The sequence below is a fragment of the Nipponia nippon genome, unplaced genomic scaffold (genome assembly GCF_047370975.1).
Source record: "Nipponia nippon isolate SJK-2023a ecotype South Korea unplaced genomic scaffold, ASM4737097v1 scaffold_4, whole genome shotgun sequence".
NCBI classification, from domain to species: Eukaryota; Metazoa; Chordata; class Aves; order Pelecaniformes; family Threskiornithidae; genus Nipponia; species Nipponia nippon.
Genome location: NW_028262358.1, coordinates 34,469,113 through 34,489,857, shown reverse-complemented (window position 1 = coordinate 34,489,857; position 20,745 = coordinate 34,469,113). Strand labels below are relative to the sequence as shown.

The 20,745-nt window shown below is 56.9% G+C and overlaps 1 protein-coding gene across 5 annotated transcripts; it reads left to right on the top strand.

The window, feature by feature from the left end:
- The first annotated feature begins 204 nt into the window (after positions 1 to 204).
- Positions 205 to 20,683, top strand: TMEM151B (transmembrane protein 151B). Of its 5 annotated transcripts, XM_087775963.1 has the most exons (4): positions 205 to 344; positions 7,508 to 9,499; positions 9,584 to 9,986; positions 15,147 to 20,683. In XM_087775963.1, exons 1-2 carry the CDS (start codon positions 252 to 254, stop codon positions 8,942 to 8,944), a joined length of 1,530 nt encoding a protein of 509 aa, XP_087632089.1. In that variant the 5' UTR covers positions 205 to 251; the 3' UTR covers positions 8,945 to 9,499; positions 9,584 to 9,986; positions 15,147 to 20,683. The 5 variants fall into 5 exon arrangements, with proteins under 5 accessions (XP_087632089.1, XP_087632091.1, XP_087632090.1 ...); XM_087775965.1 differs by having other exon boundaries at positions 7,508 to 9,702; XM_087775964.1 differs by having other exon boundaries at positions 7,508 to 9,851.
- Positions 20,684 to 20,745: the final 62 nt, after the last annotated feature.

Genomic DNA, 20,745 nt, shown 5'->3' with positions numbered 1-20,745 from the left:
GCCGGGCGCGGGAGCGGGAGCGGGAGCGGGAGCGGCGCTGCGCTGCGGCGGGGCCGGGGGCCGGGGGCCGGCGGGCGGCGAGCGCTGCCGCCCTGCCGCGGCTGGGGGCCATGCCGCCGCGCCGCCCGCCCGCCGCGCCGCCCCGCCGCCCGCCCGGCAACCGGCGAGGCAGCGCCCGGCGGCGGGCGGGATAATGCGGCTGCCCAGCCCGCAGGCACCGCCAGCGGGGCGCCCCCGCCGCCGCCGCCGCCATGTCCCCCCCGGCCTCGGCGGCCGCCGCCAGCGAGGGAGGCAGCAGCACGCCGGTGCCTCCGGAGGAGGAGGCGGAGGGGGCCCGAGAGGAGGTGAGGAGAGCGGCCGCCCCCCCGCCCGGGGCTGCCCCCGACCACCCTCCCTCCCTCCCCGCCCGCTTTGCATGGCGCGCTCATTGACCGCCCCGCCGCGGGCCGGGCCGGGCTTTGCCCGCACAGGTACGGACCCCCTCGCCGGGAGCCCCTCTCCCCTCCTCCGGCCCCGGGGGCGGGGGGCGAGGAAGGCCGCCCGTCGGTCCCCGCCGGCGGCAGGCTGCCCGTCTCCATCGCCCGCCCGTCCCCTCGGGCTCGCCGCGCTGCCTCCGGGGCGGCAAGGGGCGCAGCGGCCAGCGCCGGCTGGGGATGGGGCCGGGGCCGGGGCCGGGGCCGGGGCCGGGGCTGGGGCTGGGGCTGGGGCTGGCTGGGGTGCAGAAGGAAGGGAGAAAATCACAAAAGAGGAGCGCGGGGCGCCGCTTGGGCTTACTGCAGTGGGAAGAGGTTGTTACGCCTGGGAGAACCGGGTATGGAGACCCCCCCCTTCCTGTGCTCTGGTTTGGGGGTGCCAGGAGGTAGCACGGCTGCCTGGGTCGCTGCGAGGGAAGGCGCGGGGGCAGCGGGGGAGAGGGCTTGGGGACGTGCTGAATCCTGGGGTTGTCGCTGGTGGCTGCCCTCAGCTGGAGGTAGGCTGGGGAGAGCAGAAGGTGCAGGCGCGGGCAGGCCAGGTACCAGCACAGCCAGGTATGCTGCAGTGTCCCCCCACCCCAGCTGATGACTTCTCTGGCATCTGGGCAGCAGATGCCAAAAAGGGTCAGGAGCAGGGTGCTCTGTGCATAGGGAGCAGCGTGGGGAGGCAGGTGTGCGAGCCCCTTTGTCTGCCCCCAGAGATCCTGCTTGGGCTTCCCAAGAGGAGGGAAAGCAACCGCACTGACTAGCCAGACCCACCTTACGCTGTGGGGCTGGTGGCCCACGGAGGGCAGCTAGGCAGTGTAGGAAGGGCAGCGTTCTCCTGGCGTGGTGGGTTGTCCTCGCCGGTGAGACCACAGCTCAAAGGGCAGCTTGGGGGGTTGCTCAGAAGCTGGCACATCACTCGTCCTCTGCTGTTGAGAAGCTGCGGTTAGCAAGTGCTGCATAATTCTGGTATTCTCTACCTCCTTGGCTTAGGAAGAACATGCATGCCCGTGCATGGTTATTCTATATAGACTTATATTTAGATATAAATAATTGCGGGAGAGGAATGCTGAAGTTCAAGGACTGGGAAGCTGTACAAATACTGTATACTCTGCTCTGCGGCTGTTCTTCTGTTCCTGCTTCCATTCAGCAACCCCTGGTGCCGTGAGCCCCGGCTCTCCAAACAGATCCTGACCAGTGAAGCTAAACCATGAGGCGCCTTTTTAGCGTGAGGACATGCTTGTGCCACGCTGGGACATGGTCTCTTGCCCCCAGTGCCCTGGCAGCGCTGCTGCTACGTTCAAGAGAGCACAGTGGCTTTTGAGAGGTGCCAGAGCGAAAGCCAGTTTGGATGAAAGAAGCGTAGCAGGGGCAGTGCTGGGGTGAGTTTCCCTCGCCTACAGTGTCCCCTGCCTCACGGGGATTACAAGAAGATCGTCTGGGCTTTGATTGCTCTGTGGTGGCTGCCAACTAGGCTGTCAGTATAATCTTACCCCGTGGGAGCAGGCAGAAGGGCTGCAGTCCATGACTTGCACTGTTGAGGCTAAGGGCACGCTTCCCGTGGCCAGAAGCTATCAGAGACTTGCATGAAGCAGCTGGTGGAGGAGAGGGAAGCTGCAGCCTCTCCTGACAGTGCCATGCTTGCTGGTGTCTCATCTGATGCAATGAGGAGAGACCTTAGTGGGGACCTTGGATTCATGGACTGACCTAGGGCAATCCTCTTGTCTTCAGAAGTATCGGGAGGGGAGGGTGTTCCTGCTCCCCTATAGTGCCTGTGTAAGGCTGTACTGGCAGTGTGATGTCCTCATTTCCATCAGGACCAACTGCTGCTGCCAGCATTGCTGAGCATCCCGGGAACGTGGCCGAATCCCACCTGTAAGGGTCCATTGGCCAGGGCTGGCAGGGAGCCAGAGGAGATGTCTGGGGACTGGAAAATGGGAAATGAGCTCTGTCCTTCTTTGGGGGTGCCTCATCTTGCCACGTCTTGGGTCACTGCACCTCGGAGCCATGCAAGACTTCAGGTGCTGCTCAGCTTGTCCCAGCAAGGCAAGCAGCAAGAGCTACTGGCCAGAGCTGGCTGTAGTGGGCTGGCTGAGCCCTTGTTCCCTGTTGGCATCACATGCATACACCTACACTTCATGGTGGTGAGCTGAATCTCACTCAGCAATGCATTTCCACCTTGGAGGGTATGAAATGCCAAGGGACAAGCTCTTCAGCCTGGGAACAAGTGAAAAAACGTCCTTGTCCTGCTGCTCAGGTGGGATCCGATGGAGGGAAGCAGTCCTCCTCCAAGTTGCTGTGTAAAATGGAGACCTTGGTGCCGTTGCAGGAGCTGACTGCTGGCAGAGTTCCCTGGCTCCTAGATGCTCAGCCTTCCCCTTTCCTCTGCAGTTGGCCACGCTGCCAGCCTGGGGCTGAGCCAGCTCTTTCTTCTAGGCAGGTAGTTCCTGAATCTGGGCGGTAGGCATGTGGGGTGTGATGTGGGGGTTTGCTGGGACCATCCTGACCAGGAGTTGCCGATGTCTGTCTGGGGCCTTGGAAGATGGTGGCAGTTCCTAGAAATGACTGGATCCTCCCTACCTGCCTTGTTCTGGGGATTTGAGGTCAAAGGGGACAGGGCTTATTCATTTGTTGCATGATGTAAGCAGATCAGCAGGGCAGAGCCATGGAAACTGATGCTCGGGAGTCCCACTGGAGTCCCCTGCAAGCTGCTGCCACAGCCTGGCACTCAGGAGCTACCTGGGCCTTCAGGCTGCTGCTCTGGGGCTTTTGATTTGTTTTTTCAGCGCTGTAGAGGGCTTTCTTTAGGACACCTAACCCTGTGAGCCCCGGGGCATCTTGCAAAGTGAGGGCATAGCGTTCTGTGGGTGAATTGGAGATTTCAAGCTGGTCTCTGCAGGGAGAAGCAGGTGAGAGGCACGGGAGGTGAGGACATGGGAACACTTGTTAAATGGAGGGACGGTAGATGGGGCCAGGGCCAGGCTGTTTCAGAGAGGAGCTTTGTAGAGCTTGAAGGATTTCTGAAGTTGTTTAGCATTCAGAGTTGCAGGGACAAGGTTGTAGGGGCGATGAAGGTATTTTGCCCCATGTGCTTGGCCAGCGGGGCTCTGGGCAAGTTTATCCCCTCGAGGCTTTTTTGAGAAGAGGATTCCCCAAATCTCAAAGGAGTTTGGTGCAAGCAGCGATGGGGGCCCTCTCTTCTACTGCCTCTGCCCTGTGCATTGCGGGCATCTCCATTTGCTTCATGGCTGCTCCTAAGTCACCCCCTCCATCCCTTCCCTCCCATCCCAGAGCAGCAGCTGCAGGTGTGGGACTCCATCTCCTTCCACCTCAGGGGCAACGCCAGAGGCAAACGCTGTGTATGAGGGAGGGGAGGCTGTAGGTTGCTAACCCTTGCCCTTCCCAATGTGTGTTACAGTTAGCGCCCAGGTGCCTGGTAAGGGTTGTCCCATGGTGAACAGCATGGAGCACAGAGAAGGGAGTTGACTGGGGTCCCACGAAGGGGTTGGCCAAGCCGTGGCTGGACCAGTTGTGCCCTCTAGCACTGCAAAGATGTTTACGTGCACCTGCAATAGCGGGTTTGCTTACCGCTCTCCAGTGCTCAAGCCTGAGCAATGAGGGAGGCTCCCAGCGATGGAGGGAAACCCTGTTTGCAGTGAAGTAGGGCAAGCCTTTCGCCTCGTTCCATCAGACTGCAGCGGGCAGATGACGATGGCATTTATATCAGAGCCTGCTCTCCTCTCAGTGACACTGTTCTGGGACAGAAAGGATTTCCCTTTCCCCAGCTTTTTCATCCACATGTTTGGTGTGCTGGACTTCTCCAAGGCTGGTTAAGAGCTCGAGGAGGCAACCTTATTCAGCTGCTTCTGTGGGGGGAAGCCACGGAGCCAGTTGTTTGCTCCTGTGAGCCCTTTGCAGCCCAGGAGAGGAGCAGGGATGCTGCAGTTCCTACCGGGATTAGACTCCGCAGCTGGCTCCTCCTCCATCTCTGCTGTGGTTGTATCCCCTGTCATTGGCACTTGATCAGCTTTCAGAAACCCCACCAGCGTAGCCGATGTGTATGTGTATCCCTCAAAAGCCTAGGACAAAACTGGGTTGTAAACAGTTTACAGCAGGGGTTAGCATGACCCTGTAAAAGCGCTGCAGTATCTAAATGCTGCGTAGTCCTAGGAGGAGACTAATGCGTGGACTAGAGCCCTGCTAACACAGTTCCTGGAACCAAGCCTGGGCTGCATCGCGCTCCCTGCTGCCCTGCCCCGGGTGGGTAGCCGCAGTGGGGCTTGCCTGCATCTCCGCAGGGCAACAGCAAGCATCGCCTTTCTGGGCAGGATGATGCAGGCAGTGCGGGATGTGAGGGGCCCGGGAGCGACTGGGAGGTGGAATTTGCTTCTCCGAGATGGACCTTGCTGAAGACCTGCCTCCCTGGTGCCCCTTCCCCAACTTGTCAAATGACTGAGCTGAATGCTTTGCTTTATTCCTTGTGCTCCGTTTGCAGATCCCCCCCCAAACATGGCACTGTTTCTGTGCAAGCCCTCTCACCCCACAGGCACCCCAGGGTTAGCGTGTGCCTTGCGTCTCCTGCTCAGCCCCTCCGTGCTCCTCCTTCGGCTGAGCAGTCCCCTTAGAGCCTCACAGCCAGGGCTGCCGCTGCTGGGGAAGATTTGCAACGCAGAAGGCAGCTGTGGGTGAGGAAACCTTCAGCTGCCTGGGCAGTGGCACAGCAGTCCAGCGCAGGAGAGCCGTGCTGCAGCCGAGCAAAGGCAGAGGGATCCGGGCAGGCTCTTGCAACTGCAGCATGGACCTGAGCGGGGAGGGCACAGCTCAGGCGGCTCTGCCTGCTGGGTGCCCCCCCTTCCTCTCCTCGCTCCCTTTTCTCTTACCCAGGTTCCCTTCTTGCCCCATGACCGTGACGCTGCCGCAGTGGAGGGTTGCACTGGGAAGACTGGGGTGCACGTGTGCCCATGGAGGAGCTGCTGAGCAGAGCTGCCCCATGCCCCTCGCTGTTGCCTGCAGACAAGTGCTACCCCACCTGCCTTCCCTGGGCTCCGTGTTTCTGTCGCTGGCTCTTGCTCTCAGCCAGTTGCCCCAAAGAGGGGGGCTCAGCGCTACTGATGCTCAAGACCCGCAGTGGGATGTGCCATCGTTCCCCTCACCACCCCTCTGGATGTGCTGCCTGCTCCGCTCATCGCAGGCTGGCTGCTGGGCAGGCGGGAAGGGAAGCTCCCTGCCTCCGGGAGGGAAACCTCTGTTGGAGATTTGGGCCAGATCCAACCCTGCTAATCACAGTGGCAGAAATCCCACTGGCATGGGGTGGACCAGGCTTTGGCAAGGTGTAGGGAGGAAAGATTAGCATGTGGGACTCTAGGGGACCGAGTCAGGGCTGAGGGGGCTCTTCAGGGAGAGTGAGGGGGATTTCTTAGAGGAGAGAAGAGGCCCAGCTCTGTCCCTAGGCCTGCCAGTGACATTGTGACCTCTGGTTCTTGCTTTAGTTTCCCTTTTCATGCAAGAGTGAAAGTGACCCCCTGCTTTCTAGCAGCATGAGCCCATTAAGCTCTGTGGAATCCCTGTACGAAAGACCTCTCCAGCCCAAGTGCACTCAGGAATGGAGGAAAGATGGGGGCCAGGCTTGGACTTCACTGCCCTGAGTGGTGTCATTACAGCGGTGTGAGCCCCTACAACAGCGGAGGTGAGCTCAGGAGCCATGCTGCCTGCAGCTGGGGAGGGAGAGCAAAGCTGAAAGCCTCTCAGTGAGTTTAGTGGCATCCGCACAAGGCTGGGGTTCTTGCCCCCCTCTCTCAGGTCGCACCTTTGGAGATTGCTGGGTTGGATGGTATTTGTGCTGGATGAAGTCTTTTGTGTAAGAAAACAAATAACCTCTTCGCATGTTCTCCCTTTGGGTGTGATACTGTCAGGTCTCACTGACCAAGCTGGATCAATACTTGAGACTTCAGGGTGTTGCAGAGAGTGACAGAGGTTTCCTTAAGTGGGGTTTTTTCCTGGGTCTTTGTGAAACCCTGCACGGTTGCTGTGGTGAAGGCACCAGTGCAATCTCTTTTAAAAGTCTTACTGCTGAAGTCCTGCCCTTTCCTCACCATGAAGGACCTGAGAGCAGTTTTTCCACAAGTGTGGCTGTCACAGCTGAATTCCAGTGCAGGCAGGGACATTTACTGGTGGCCATGACCCGCCACTCGCCCTCCCTGCTGCTGCAGATCAGTAGGGTACTCTTCTCTTCCAGCCTGAACACCTTTTAGGACGATATTCTATATTCGCCTTCTCTCCCACCAGAGGTGGCTGCGTTTCAGTCGTGGAAAAGTACTTTCCTGTTTGTGTGGTTTGTAAAGCACTTGAGAAGCACTTCAGAGCCCCTTGGGCTGCCAAGTGTTGTGGTGGGAATCGCCATTACCAAACAGAGACCTTCCCTGCTGGAGGTCTGTTTCTCACCTTACGGGCACCCCAGGCCGCTTGTGCTGCCCTGGTAGGAGAAATCTGAACGTTGCTGTTGGTCGTTACTGGGAAAGGGGGAGAGACTCACATGCGAGTGGTGAGAGGCACGGTGGGATGAGCTGTGGCGAGGTGTTCATGTGGGATGACCCATCAGCTAGAGCTGCCTGCGCTGGTGGGATGGGTGCAGAAGCCGAGGTATGCGGGGGAGATCCCCCAGCCTCCATCTTGCTGTGCTTCAATACCCCTCCCCGGGACGTGGCAGTGGTGGGGGTTACTCCCTGTGGAAGAAGGGGGTTGAAGTTGCCCTCTGCTGCTCTCCTCCACATCCAGCTGGGCTCTGGCCGTCTCCCAAGGAGGGGCAGAGCACTGCGAAGGGAAGCAGAGGTGACAGCTGCCCACACTGCAGGACTGTCATCCTGGGAGAGATCCCAGCCTCCGGCCTGCCTGCTGAGGCTGGGAGCCCTACGGCATCTGCCGTTTTGTCCCCATTCACAGTTACAGGTGCCACCACGGCACCCTGCTGCCTGCTCCCCTTCCCCCCGCTGCTGCAGCCTACTGACTCCTCTCTTGTTTTCTCTCTCCTTCTCCCCGGTCCCCCGGAGCAGCAGCGGCCGGTGAAGCAATCTCTCAGCAAGTCCCTGTGCCGAGAGTCCCACTGGAAATGCTTGCTGCTGTCCCTGCTCATGTACGGCTGCATGGGAGCCATGACCTGGTGCCATGTCACCAAGGTGACTCGGCTGACCTTTGACAGTGCTTACAAGGGCAAGTCCATGATGTACCATGACAGCCCCTGTTCCAACGGCTACGTCTACATCCCCTTGGCCTTCCTGGTGATGCTCTACGTGGTGTACCTGGTGGAGTGCTGGCACTGCTACACTCGCAACGAGCTGCAGTACAAAGTGGACGTGGAGAGCGTGCACGAGCGCGTGCAGCGGATGCAGCAGGCGACCCCCTGCATCTGGTGGAAGGCCATCAGCTACCACTATGTCCGCAGGACCCGTCAGGTTACCCGCTATCGCAACGGGGATGCCTACACCACCACCCAGGTGTATCACGAGCGGGTCAACACCCATGTGGCAGAGGCCGAGTTTGATTATTCCAACTGTGGAGTTAAGGACATCTCCAAGGACCTCATTGACTTGGAGAGCTACCCGGCCACGCGGCTCCGCTTCACCAAGTGTTTCAGCTTTGCCAACGTGGAGTCGGAGAACTCCTACCTGACCCAGCGGGCCCGCTTCTTCACGGAGAACGAGGGCCTAGATGACTACATGGAGGCCAGGGAGGGGATGCACCTCAAAAATGTGGACTTCAAGGAATACATGGTGGCCTTTTCCGACCCAGACAACCTGCCTTGGTACGTATCCCACTATGTCTTCTGGGTGGCAGCTCTGCTGACCCTATCCTGGCCCCTGCGGGTGCTAAATGAGTACCGCACCTCCTACGTCCATTACCACGTGGAGAAACTCTTTGGGTTCGACTACGTGGCAGTGACGCCGGCTGAGGAACGCTCCTTCTGCCGGAGGATGCCCCGCGTCAACACAGTGGACAGCACCGAGCTGGAGTGGCACATCCGATCCAACCAGCAGCTGGTGCCCAGCTACTCGGAAGCGGTCCTGATGGACTTGGTGGGGCTCTCCAGCTGCACCAGCTACTCCGCTTGCAGGTACGGGGGCTACCGGCAGAACTGCGAGCGGTGCCACAGGACTATAAGCAGCTCCTCCATCTTCTCCCGCAGTGCCCTGAGCATCTGCAATGGCAGCCCCAGGATCCCCTTCAGCAGCAGCCGCTTCTCCCTGGGCCGCCTGTACGGCTCGCGACGCAGCTGCCTCTGGCAGAGCCGGAGCGGGAGCCTGAACGAGCAGAGCTGCCCCACCGAGCAGACCCGCCTCTCCAGCCAGGTGACTGTGGAGGAGGAAGACCCCCCTCCTTACCAGGATGCCCTCTACTTCCCCATCCTCATCGTGCACCGCAACGAAGGCTGCCTGAACCATGACCACCGTCACCTCCACCGCAACGGGTCCTGCGTGGAGACCTCACTGTGAAAGCAGATGGCAGTGAGATCTCGTTGTCCATTGCCTGGCCTGAGCCAGCGCAGGATTTGGGGAGAGGAGCGCAGGGGAGGGAGAGGGCCTAGGAGGACATCAGGATGGAGTGGCACCTCGCTCCGGCAGCCAGCGAAAGCCCCCCCCCCCCCCGGCCATGGCTCTGACCTCCTGGAGGGGTGAGTGCTGATACTCCCCCTGACATGGCACAGAACTCTAGACCGACCACCACATGCAAAAAAAAAAGAAAACCCAGCCAACCAAACCAACCCCCAAACCGTAATTCATGGCATCAAGATCCAAAGGGGGGAATAAAAAGACAGGCCTGATGCAGGGAGGGGGGTGCTTTGGCTCCCAGCCCTGGCTCCAGGCTGGCTTGTGCTCCGAGGAACCAGCAGCCACCAGAAAGCGCCCTGCTGCACCTCTGCCCACCCCGCTGCCCACGCTGGAGCGAGACCCCTCGCAGGGTGGAGGGGAGCGGGCCCTTTGGGAGCAGCGTGTAACTGCCTGTGCCTAAAGGTCTGGGGCACCCAGGCACGTGGAGCTGAGCGGCAGGTTAGAGCAAAGGCTGAAAGCCACGAATCCAGCTCTTCCCCTTCCCCCCGACTGTTCCCCACCCTCCCCACTTTTTTTTTTTAGACTATGCTCCGACTGTTACTCTGTTCTCACTGCTGGGAATGGCACCGCCTCCAGAGGATCCCAGGCTTGGCTCCTTAGGAAACCTCGGCATGCCAGCTCTGAGAGTCAGCGTCCCCTAGGTAAAGGGCTTTCTGTTTGGGATTACAGCAGGCAGGCAGCACCGGGGAAGGGATGAATGTGCAAACCAAGACGGAGCGGAGATCTGCGGCACTACTGATCTGCTTGCTGGAGGAGGGCTCAGCTGGAAAGAGAAAACGGGAGGCCCCCGGTGAGCTGGGGAAGGGGGAGAGGATGGCACTGGGACAGGCATCGTGGTAGTCGGCGGCGCATCAAGTGGCTGGGGTTCCTTCTTGTCTTTGAAGTGTGTCCTAATCGGTTCAGACAAGCATCAAGGAAGGCTCTGGTAGGTTCAGCTGCAGTTCACCTATTGATAATAGAGCAGCAGGCTGGTGCATGTCTGCAGGAGTGAATTCTGCAGGAGTGAATTTTGCATGAGATCAGGCTGGGCTCTGGCTGCAGACTCTGAGCTGCAGGCTTCTGTGAGCCTGGTTTTGGCAGAGAGCTCTGAGGGGTGGGGAGGGAGAAATGCACGCTGGAGCGTCGGGAACCCGGGCTGGGGAAATGAGGAACAAAGGGACTCCCTTTCTGTGGGACCGCGCCATGGGTGCAGGAGCCGCAGCTGGGAGTCAGGTAGGCGTCTGCCGTGAGGGGTGCTCTGCAGAACAGAGGCTGGGGATACTTTGGAGGGGAACCTGCTTAAAACGGAGCGGTTTGCACTAGAGGTTTTTGCAGACAGGTATCAGGCTGTGAGAAGCGAGGTGCCTTCTGTGCAGCCCATTAGCCCTTGGGTTCCCCTGCCTTGCTCTTGTCAGGGCAGGTTGGCCGGCTCCGAGCTCTGTGCTGCTCCTTCTGTCCTGCTGGAAAGGATCTTGGTGATGCTGGGCAAGGAGCCTTCATGTCACTGCAGCTGCATCAGTGACTGCAGCATACATGCACCCAGCTTTTCCTTCTCCATCAACACATCCCTGGGTCTCTTGTGTCCCTTTTCTCAGAAAAGCTGTCTCCTCTTCAGTCAGCTCTTTGGGGGAGTGCATGCCAAGTCAGCCAGGAATTTCTTCAGACAGCACTGCTCCTCAGCCTCACCATGCTTCCCTCATCTGCTGGGGCAAGCAACAGCTGAGACCAGCAGGTCTTGGGTCTGTTAGCACCTGGGCATTCGAGCTTGGTGTCTGCCTCCACATCCATCTCGGAAAGGCAAGATGTAACAGCAAACAGTACGCCATTGTATTTAGTCCAGCTGGTCTTCTTCCTGCCAACTTATTAGTGAAGGGTCTGTTTCTCTAGTCATGCTGCCGTACTGCTTCACCTCCCAGGTCTTGGGGAGGCTGCAAATGCACCCTTCCACCACATCAGTCCTCTTTTGAAAATCATCTCTTGCTGGCAAGCCTGGAGCAGTCAGCGCCTGCAGGCATCGTAAGGCTCCGCTTGGCTTTGCCCCCAGAGCGGTCTCTTCTGCTCTTCGTGCCTTGCGTGCCCTGGTCAGCATCTCTTGCCCTTCAAGTCAGCTTGTCCTCGTGGATCTCCAGTGCTAGACTCCAAATGGTGGTTTGAACCGAAAGTCCCTTAAAATCTCACTCCGTTATGATTCTGTCTTGTCATCTGCCCTTACTCTCACTACCAGACCTAGATGTTGGCTTAAATAAGAGGGTCCCTTTGAGAACAGAGAAGCATAAGGTCTCCGGTGTGGGCACATCCCTCTCTGTGTTTTGTTCTTGTTATTATTGGCACAGATTCAGACTGGGTGAAAGCGGCTACAGCCTCCTTGGCTGCCCTGGGCTTTCCTTGCTTAGTGATGACATTTGGCTTGCTGTGCGCTTGTGCTTCTCTCTCCAAGGGCCTAATGTAAGCCAAGGCCAATGCTGAGGGTCCTCGTGACTCTGGGGAGATAATGGTGTGTGCTCGTGTGTCCTGGTGAATCAGGAGACCTTCAGTCAGTGGAGCTGCAATGGGTCATTAGTGAGGAATGTGGTCCGCTTGTCCTTCCCAACATGTTCTCTTTGAAATCTCCTACACATTGCTTAAATTAGGCTGCCATGGCTCGTCTTTCTATCTCCAGCCTCCAAGGTGCCTTGGACAGATGGATTTATCTAAGATTTGGCAGGCCTTTTAGCTCCCTGGGGCAAAGACAGTCCTCAGAATAGGGACAGATTAGTAGGGTCTCTGTGCCCCTGTTCTTTAGCACCTGCAGCAGAGTTCTGCTTTCAGGCACCTTGTCCTTGGCTCTTTCTGGGCCTTTTCGTAAGATTGCCTCAACTCATTCATCTGGCCCCATTTTCACCCATGAAATCTTATTCTGGAGATGGTCTGTCCAGGTGGACACATATATCTTTGAGGCACGGCTGCTGCTCTGCTGCAGGATCCATGCAGAGCCTTCCTGCTGCTGAACACCTTCCCCATGCGCATAGTGCCAGCTGCAGCCACATCCCAGATGTTGTCCCAGTGCCACAGTCTGAGGCCATGCCAGACCCACAGCACCCCGAGGAGACATGGGACCGCTCTAGTCAGTGCTCTCTGCTGCATGCCAGGATTTCTCAGAGATGCCTTCCTCATGTTCTTGGCCCTGCTACCCCACTGCTCCTGGTGGAGCTGCCCCCCTGGTCCAGCCTGCTCTATTCTCACCAGGCTGGAGACTTTCCTGCTCTGTCTGAGGCTGAGGAAGGGGGATGGCATGCTTGGGCATGGGAGGGGAGCAGGACTGGGCAGGAGGGACAGGAGCTGCCTGGTGGCTTGGTGGAGCTGAAGAGGAGGACAGACTGAAACTGGGGCTGTGCTCCCTCTCCTTCTCCTTGCCTGCAATAGCAAGGCAGCATGTCTAGCCAGGCAGGGAAGTTCATGGCAGACAACTGGGCTCTCCCTTCCCAGCTCCAGCATGGGATGCAGCCAGCAGAAAGGGTGTGCGTGTACAGGTTTCTTCCTAAGTGTTGGTGATGGACTCCAGCGCACTGGGCTAAAGGGAAGCTGATTTAACTCTCCTTGCGGCTCGGGTTATCAGCACAGATATCCAGAGACGGTCTGTCCCTGTTCTGGCGCACAGCCTCTCCGTGGTGGAGTGGTCCCATCTCCCCCGGCACACAGACATCCACCCGCCACAGCTCCAGGCTGAGCAGCCGTCAGGCGCCTGCTCTTCCTGCAGACTCGTGTCTGCTCTCTGCTGCGTCTGTGTCGGTGATGACGATTCCTTTGGCAGCTCATTCGATGGCCCAGTCTGCTCCTCTCATGATAGCCTGCTCCCTTACATCTAATCTGAATTCTCCCTCCTGTATCTTAATCCCATTACTTCTCCTCCATTGACTGGCGAGTCTAATTGGCTCTGCTCCTTTTCCCCATGGCCTTCCCGACACAAGCAGGTGTTATCTGGTCTCTGCAGCCTTCCCTTCACCAATACCAGAGTCTTCTCTTCCCCAGGATCTCACTGGGCAAACCCTGGCTTGCGTGATGGTGCAGTTTTCCCTGCGTAATGAGTATATCCTTCCTGCTCTGAGCCTGGCTTGGGCAAGAGGAGAGAGCCAAAGGTGCAAGCAACACCTTGGTCTGCCAGGATGGCTGTGTCTTCATTTCTGGTGCAGAAGATCTCTTCAAAGTGAGCAAAGTTGCCCAGAGAGGTGGTAGATGCCCCATCCCTGGAAACATTCAAGGTCAGGTTGGACGGGGCTCTGAGCAACCTGATCTAGTTGAAGATGTCCCTGCTCATTGCAGGGGGGTTGGACTGGGTGATCTTTAAAGGTTCCTTCCAACCCAAACTGTTTTATGATTCCATGAAAGTACACAGAGCTGCTGGCCCCTTATGCAAGGAAAGCAGGACAGCCAGCATCACCCTCTGGGAAGGTGAAAGGCAGGTGCTTGTCAGTACAAGGGGGTAATAACTAGAAGATCTCTGCAGTCAGACAGCTTTGGTTTTTTCCATATGTCATTCACCCGTTGCAGCTTTCCGTGGGCCGAGAGTCAGGCTCAGCATTGCACTTGTCAGCAGGCTTTCCTTGCATACCAGGACAAGTGAAGTGGGAACGCTGCCAGCTCCTCTTCCTGGCCCTTCATGGCACTAGTACATCCCTAGAAGAGAGCTAGTCCTCACTGCTGCAAGGCTGGACAATAAGTTTGGGCTATTTGGTGTTTTCCATTGCTGCCAGTATACTTAAAAGCTCTCCAGCTTTCCTGAACTAGAAAAAGAAAGAGAATGAGCGTGTGAGAAGTGCTGGATTAGCTGATCTTCAAGACACATCACCATCCATTTATCCATCTTTCAGCATACACTGGAAGCTTCCCAGATCTTCTGCTCGTGCAGTGCCAGGCGGTGACACCAGCCAGCCTGGTGGTACTTCCAGGCCACAGCAAGGAGGGAGACTTCAGAGAGGGCTTTCGGGTTGAGCAACTGTAGTAGCATTTGTTAGAACAGGGAGAAGGAATCTTAGCTTATGGCCAGCGCCAAGCCTTCCAAAGCCACACACCAGACAAATACTCAGGATTAGTGCTGGAGAAGCTGCAGTTTTTCTGATTTCAAGCAAGCACCGCCACCCCCCCCCCCTTTCCACTCCCCATAAAATGCACGTCAGAGACCCAGCTCATCCCTGCCCTCTTTCTTGTCTCTCCACTCATGCTCAAGAGGCTCCAGAGCTATTTAGTAACTCTGATGGGTGCCCATGGGGAGGGGACTGCAGGAAGAGGTTTATTAAGTGGACATTTAAGAAAGTTAGGTATCGTCTGATGTCAGTAAAACAGTGCCTCCTGATTAGCCTGTGGAAAGAATAATACCTTTCAAGCTCTCCTTCCAGCCTTTCCAACCATGGCTTCAGTACTGCTGTCTAATATCACCAGGATGCCGCCTTACTTTTAGCAGGGTACAACCTTGCTGCAATGTCCTCCTATTCTACTGCAGTAGCTGTACGGGGTCTGAAATACTACACCACTACCAAGAAGTTGTGTTACCAAAGAGCTATAAGTCTCAGTTTGTGATATGTGCTTCTAATCATGTTTCATTCATATTCGGTGGTTAGAATAAGGTCTGTATGAATATGATCTGGATCCATATCTTCTCAGAAATGGGACATGGTTTAAGTGTTAGCTCTATTTGGTAATACTGCCTCCTGCGATGCACGTGGGCCTAGAGTCTCCACTGACCTGGGTATGCGTGGGTACCAAAGGCTGGTTCATAGGACCTGGGAGCCCAGTGGGGACTTGGGGCTGAGCCTGCCTAGGGCTCTTTTCCCCATGGGCATTCTGGAAAAAGGGGAAAGGGGCTTAGTCACATTTCAGGTAGAAATTAATGGGCTATGTTCATTCCTAGTGTAATTTTATTGAAGCCAGTGGTACTATACCAATGTGAGCTTGGCTTAGCAACTCCTCAGAGTGGCCTGTCCTTGAGTCCAGACAAATTGATCTGTCACAGTGTTGCTTTGATGTGTAGAGTTCGTGTTGGGACTTGGCCAACATGAATGAATGATGTTGAATATCTACTGTCTCTGCAAGCAGTGGGTTGAATTGTTCTGCTCTACTGCCTCCATCACAGCTGCTCCGCCAAGGGAAATGTTACGCCCATGGATGCGATCTCGTCAACTCCCTCAAAAGCAAGCTAACAAGCAAATTGACCTCCACTGCACTGGGAGAGGAGCCTTCTCCCACAGGCCTTTCCGCGCACGAGGTAAAAGAGGTCCCAAGGACAGAACTGAACCTGCAAGACCCATGGCCTAATGGCCGCCCCTTCCTCCTTCCCTCCTCCCCTCATCTGTCTGCCTTGGGGGAGGGACAGTTTCTTTGTGGAGTTCAGCAAGCTCCTCTTCCTGCAGCTCATAACCAGGCTCTACTAACAGGTACATCATCCACCTATGCAACAGTTCCAGAAGCTGCCGAGTTTTCAGGAGCCCATTACAATGTGTGGCATGGCCATCCAGCACTGAGAATAAGCACAGCGGCTGCTGGAAAGCTAAGTGGGTTTTATTCCTCCCCTCTTCCCGAGGAAGACTGTTTTTGTTGGGGCTTTTTGTTCGTTCGTTTCGTTTTTGTAAAATTCATTTGGGGAAATGAAGCTTGTGATAAATTGGTGCCCATCCTGAACCCTCCTCAGTCCTTCGAACTTCGGGAATGGATGGATCACCTACTGTGATTATAATTTAGCGGACTTTGTAGAGCAAAGTAACTTCACACACAGACACACGAGGTTCTTTCACTCTCCATCAGCACAAGCTGCTTCTGCAATCTTAGCTACTCACATTAGTGAAAGAAAAAGCCTAGCTAGAATGTGGTGAGATGACTTAGTATTTTGTATCAGTCCCATGGTCCCAATGTCCATTAGCAGCGCCGTTAGCTGCCGTGCCGTGAATTCAGGCTTTGGATGGCAGCCCACGAACCGGTCAGGATGAAAAGGTTTGGAAAAACCCAAGCCTGAGTCTATACACGTCTCCAGAAGCAGATGCAGAGAGAGGACCTGCTGGAAGCGGACGCCGCCCCCTGCTCAGCCCAGCCCGAAGCTGGTGGGCTCCGTTTGTGCCGCAGCTGCCCTCCCAGGGAGAGCCTGGCCCCGGGGGCCGAGCGGAGGGGAATGAAAGTAACGGAGCATCTAACGAAGCAGCGTGCACAGCACCGTTCAGCCGGTTGGGAATAAAGCAGTGGCAGCTAGACCCCAAAATAACAGGATTTCACTTTGGAAATGCCAATGGCTTTTTCAAACTGAAACGAGACTAAAAGCCCCTAGCAGTTGTGACGAGTGTTTCAGGTTGCTGTTCCTTGCTTAAAAAATTAAATTTTTGACCATGAGGTGGGTTTAAACACTCCATTTCAGCCAGCTCTGTTAGAAATGCTCAGTGCTTGTGGAAAAAAAATGCTCAAGGAAGATTGAGATGGTGGCCCTGGGGCTTCGCAGTGGGGTAGGCTGACCAGGAACGGAGGCTGGAGTTTAAAGTCTTCCTGTGCCCCTGGAGGTGTGACCTGGCCGTCCGCCCGCGCGTGTGTGCGTGGCAGGGCGTGCTTCTGCGTGCTCGTGTGCACGGCCGGGACCTGCGGCCCTGCAGAGGCTTAGTGTGTTTGTGGCTTTGGTCTGGTGTCGTCCATCTGTCCTCGCGGCGAGGGCTTTGCAAGGTGACGGAGCATTGCTTGTTCCTCCTGAGAGGAAACTCCTGACCTGGTTTTTGTGAGGAGATGGTGTGAAGTGTCACATTTGCTGCAGCGAGTGGCAGGGAGCAGGGATAAAAGCATGGAGCAAGCTGTGTTTGAGAACAAGTTCATCCCTTGCTGGCTGCCTGAAACGGGAGAGCTGCTGGATCTGCTCCCTGACCAACACTCTCCAGCTCTTCTCACCCTCCTCAAACCCGATGTGCAAACTGTCATTCCCCTGAGCTAGCTGAAGCACCCTCCTCCCCTGAACTCCTCTGAGGCCGCACATTCGCATCATTTCGGTCCTCTCCTTGCTAGGCGCCGTGGGCTGGCTGCGAAACGCCAGCAGACGCGCGATGACCTCAGGCGCGCTGGTGGCCAGACCTCACCACAACCTGCTGGTTTGCCTGCGCGCAGCCTTCCAGCAGTGCTCCCTGCCCTGGCGTGCCTCCGCCTCGCTCGGCGGAGAGACAGCACAGCCTGCAGAGCACTGCAGCACATCCTGGCCTCACTTCTGCATCACTTTATGCTTTCCCAGAGAATTTCACAGCACTTCTCTGAGCCTTTGTAGACAGGGTAAGTTCGACAGACCAAAGTTAGAAAACAGAAGCCCTTGACATTTTGGTGGTCCTGATCTCCAGTGCCCCAGTGCTGTCCCTGGGGAGGAGAGGCAGGTCGGCTCTTGTGGTGGTATGGGACCAGGGGACAGTGTCGTGGTGAAAGCAGCGTGTCTGCTGGAGGAGTCTCCAAACACGGGCTCTGTGCTTCTCCGCTGGGACCGAGGGCAGCTTTGCTGTGGGCTGAACAAGGCGCAGCTGATGGTGGAGGTAGCTGAGGAGGGCAGAATAGTGTGTAAATGCTCAGCAGGACATGTGGAGAGGAGGGGCTGTACGAGAACAGCTATAAAAGGCTTCACAGATGCGGTGGCTTTTGCAGGAGACACGAGGCGAGACAGGGCAGAAGGCTGCCGTGCTGGAGCCGTGGTGCTGTGAGGCCGGGAGGGTGGGCAGGAAAGAGAGGGCGTGGGGCATTTGATGGAGAAGCCTGGGAACAAAGCGGGCTTTCAAAGCAGGCTGTGCCCGCTCTCGCCGAGGAGACAGGCAGGAGGTATTTCCAAGCTGAGGTGCCCAGGCCGAGCCTCGCTGCGTTGTCAGAGCAGTGATGTTGCCTCCAAGCCCAGCACTGACAGCTCGAGCACGTGTCACCAAACCGCAATGGCTAATGCAGCCACAAGGTGTAAATGTCACTAATGAATAAATTGCCTTGTGCCTTGGAGAGGCTAATCCATCATGGCCGGGGACGGGGATCTGACAGGCTCAGCTATTTCAGGCATAGCCTGTAGGGAGGAGGAACGCTTCATTTCTGAGCCATCCCCTCTGCCTAGGGAAGCTGATGCAGGGCTTGGCTCCGCACTGCTCCCCAGCTTCCCAGCTGCATGAGCTCAGGCTTCATCCCTCTTCACTGCGACCGAGGGAAGAAGCAGGAGAGGGTCTAGGTTAGCCAGAAGTGCCCTGTCAGCAGGGCGGTGTGTGGGCACAGCCGGGGCTAGCTGGTGAGAGTGTTTGGAGGGAGGGTGCTGTACACAGGGCATGCGTGGTGTAGGTGCTGACAGGGTAAAGCAGTGGGTCCCCGGCGATCAGGAGAGCTTGCATCAGTTGTCTGGGGTGCAGGGCCAAGGCCTGCACCCTGCGTGTTTCAGGCCAGTAGTGCTTGGCACCGTGTTTTACAAATGAGCCATTTACTCCCCAATTCAGTTTCATAGTTTGTGCCTATAAGAGGCGACCTGGAAATGCTCCGAGCCTGCCCCAGCCCAAGCCCTCACCCAGTCCGGAGACAGCTCTACCATGCTGTCCTGGGGGCAGCGCACAGGCCTCCCCATTTCCCCCCCTGCTGTTGAACCCCAGCCACCAGCACCTCGGCTGGCTGTGCAGACGGCCAGCAGGTACCCGACAGGCAGGGACAGAAGCTCAGTGTGGACAAATCTGGCTCCGTGGGAGCAAAGGGAGGCTGAATGCAGCAACCATTTCCATGCACAGCCTCTGCCCATCCCCACGGCAGCCTGCTCCACCACCCCCAGTCGGTGCTCGAAATCAACCTGCCGTCCTGTTTACGACATATGCCAGCGTGACACCTTGCAAATCGATGCCTGTGTTGCTGCGAGCAGAAGCCGCCAGGCTTGGGAAGCCGGCCACCGGCTCCTGCCGCCGCGCGCGCTGTGCTCAGAGCAGCGGAAGCAGGGCTCACCATCTGCTGCGGGAGGGAGCCAGCCGGGCGACCCTGCTCCGGCCCGATGGGGCACTCGCTGGCGTAGTTTAAGTGCAAGCCCTTGTGTCATTCCCCTTCCTTTACTTCCCGGCCTCCCCCATCTCTCTGGCACAGACCGATGGGCGGGGGGATGCGCCCAGCTTGGCTGGAGTCCCTCTGCTGCTGAGTGCCGCTCACGCTGTGTCGATGGATGGTGGCGGGAGGGAATACCAGCTCCCAGGCAAGGCACCAGAGGTCATTCCCTCCTCCAGATGGAGGCCCACAGCTGACCCCCCTCCTGAAAGCCCCACAGTACTCCTTGGGGATGGATCTCATGGGAGAGCCAAGGGGTCTGTACTGGCCCCACGCTGGCACGTCCCCTTCCCAGCACAGTGACCTGCTACTTACTGCTCTGCAAGGCAGTCCCACACCACGGTAGCCAGACCTGAAGCTGACAAGTGACCCACCAACAACAGGAGGGTTGCACTCAGACAAATCTGTTGTTGCTGTCGGGGCTTTCATTTTTACCAACGTATATGGCGTTTGAAATGGTTTCAGCCCTTGCAAACTGGCAGATAGTGGACTGTTGGTCTTGGGTGTTGGCAAGTGGTGCAGGCTCCTTGGTTTGGGCTTTGTTCTTTGTCCAAGAGATTGATGGGAAGGAAGGCAAAGGGTTCTTCAGGCAGCAGCTACCTGTCTAGGTGTTCCTGCGTGTGGCAGCCCAGGAGTGGGTTTGGAGGGTGCTCAGGTGGTGTTAACAGTCTCGGCCATTTGCAGGAAGAGGAGTATCCTGGAAAGCAAGTCAACAGTTGTTCTGGTGATGATACGTTTTCCCAAGCCCTTTTTTTTCCATCCCTGTTCCTCACTGGCTCTGCCGGCCAATTCCTCCTCACGTGTCTGCTAGCATGTCTGAGGGATCTCATTGCTGCCCTCCCAGCATGAGCTTTCATTGCACAACTGGCTGACCAGATGCAGCCCTGTACTTGGAGCTACAGGCAGGCTTGCCCAGGACAAGGCCACCCCCATTAAGCCCCCACCCCACCCTTGCTGCTGGAGCTGTTCCTTCATCAGCCTGATGCTGAACTGGGTCTTTTCTGCTGTTTCTGAACACGAGTTCTCATCTCATTCAGGTGTGTCATTCAGTGGAAATATTTTGTAAATGCAAATAAAAAGAAATAAATCTATTCAATACCTCGGTCTCGAGGATGGGAAGCAAGTAGTGGGAGACGCCCGGGTGGGGAGGTTTCACAGCTGCTGCCGCTGGTTAAGTTTTCTTGTGGATGTAGCCCCTGGAGCATCCGTAAATAGTTGGGAAGGGAGCTACACAGCCTACGAGGGCTCGGGGCTGAGCCCTGTCGGCACCCCTCGTGTGGCCACCGCCGCCAGGGACAGCCTCGCACTCCATCCTTTCTGATCTATAAGGGCGTGACATGGTGCAGGTAAAGGTGCCGGTGGCCGGGGGCCGGCGGCACTGCGGGTGTCTCTGTCCATCAGGCAGAGCAAGGCAGAAGCGGGTATGTGGCGAACAAATTCTTTTGTGAACACTGGGAAACAGTTTTTACTTTTCAACTCTGTCAATATGATCTAGCTCTGTCTGTCTCTCTCTATATGTACAACCAGTATATCACAATGTTGCCTTTTTTGTTGGAAATATCAAAGTACAAAGATTGTAAACCAAATCGGTGTAATAAAAGTTTCAGATGATTCACTGAGGTGGCTGGCAGTGGTGGATCTGTGAGCGCTGGTGCCGGGCAGGGCTGGGAGACATGTGAAGC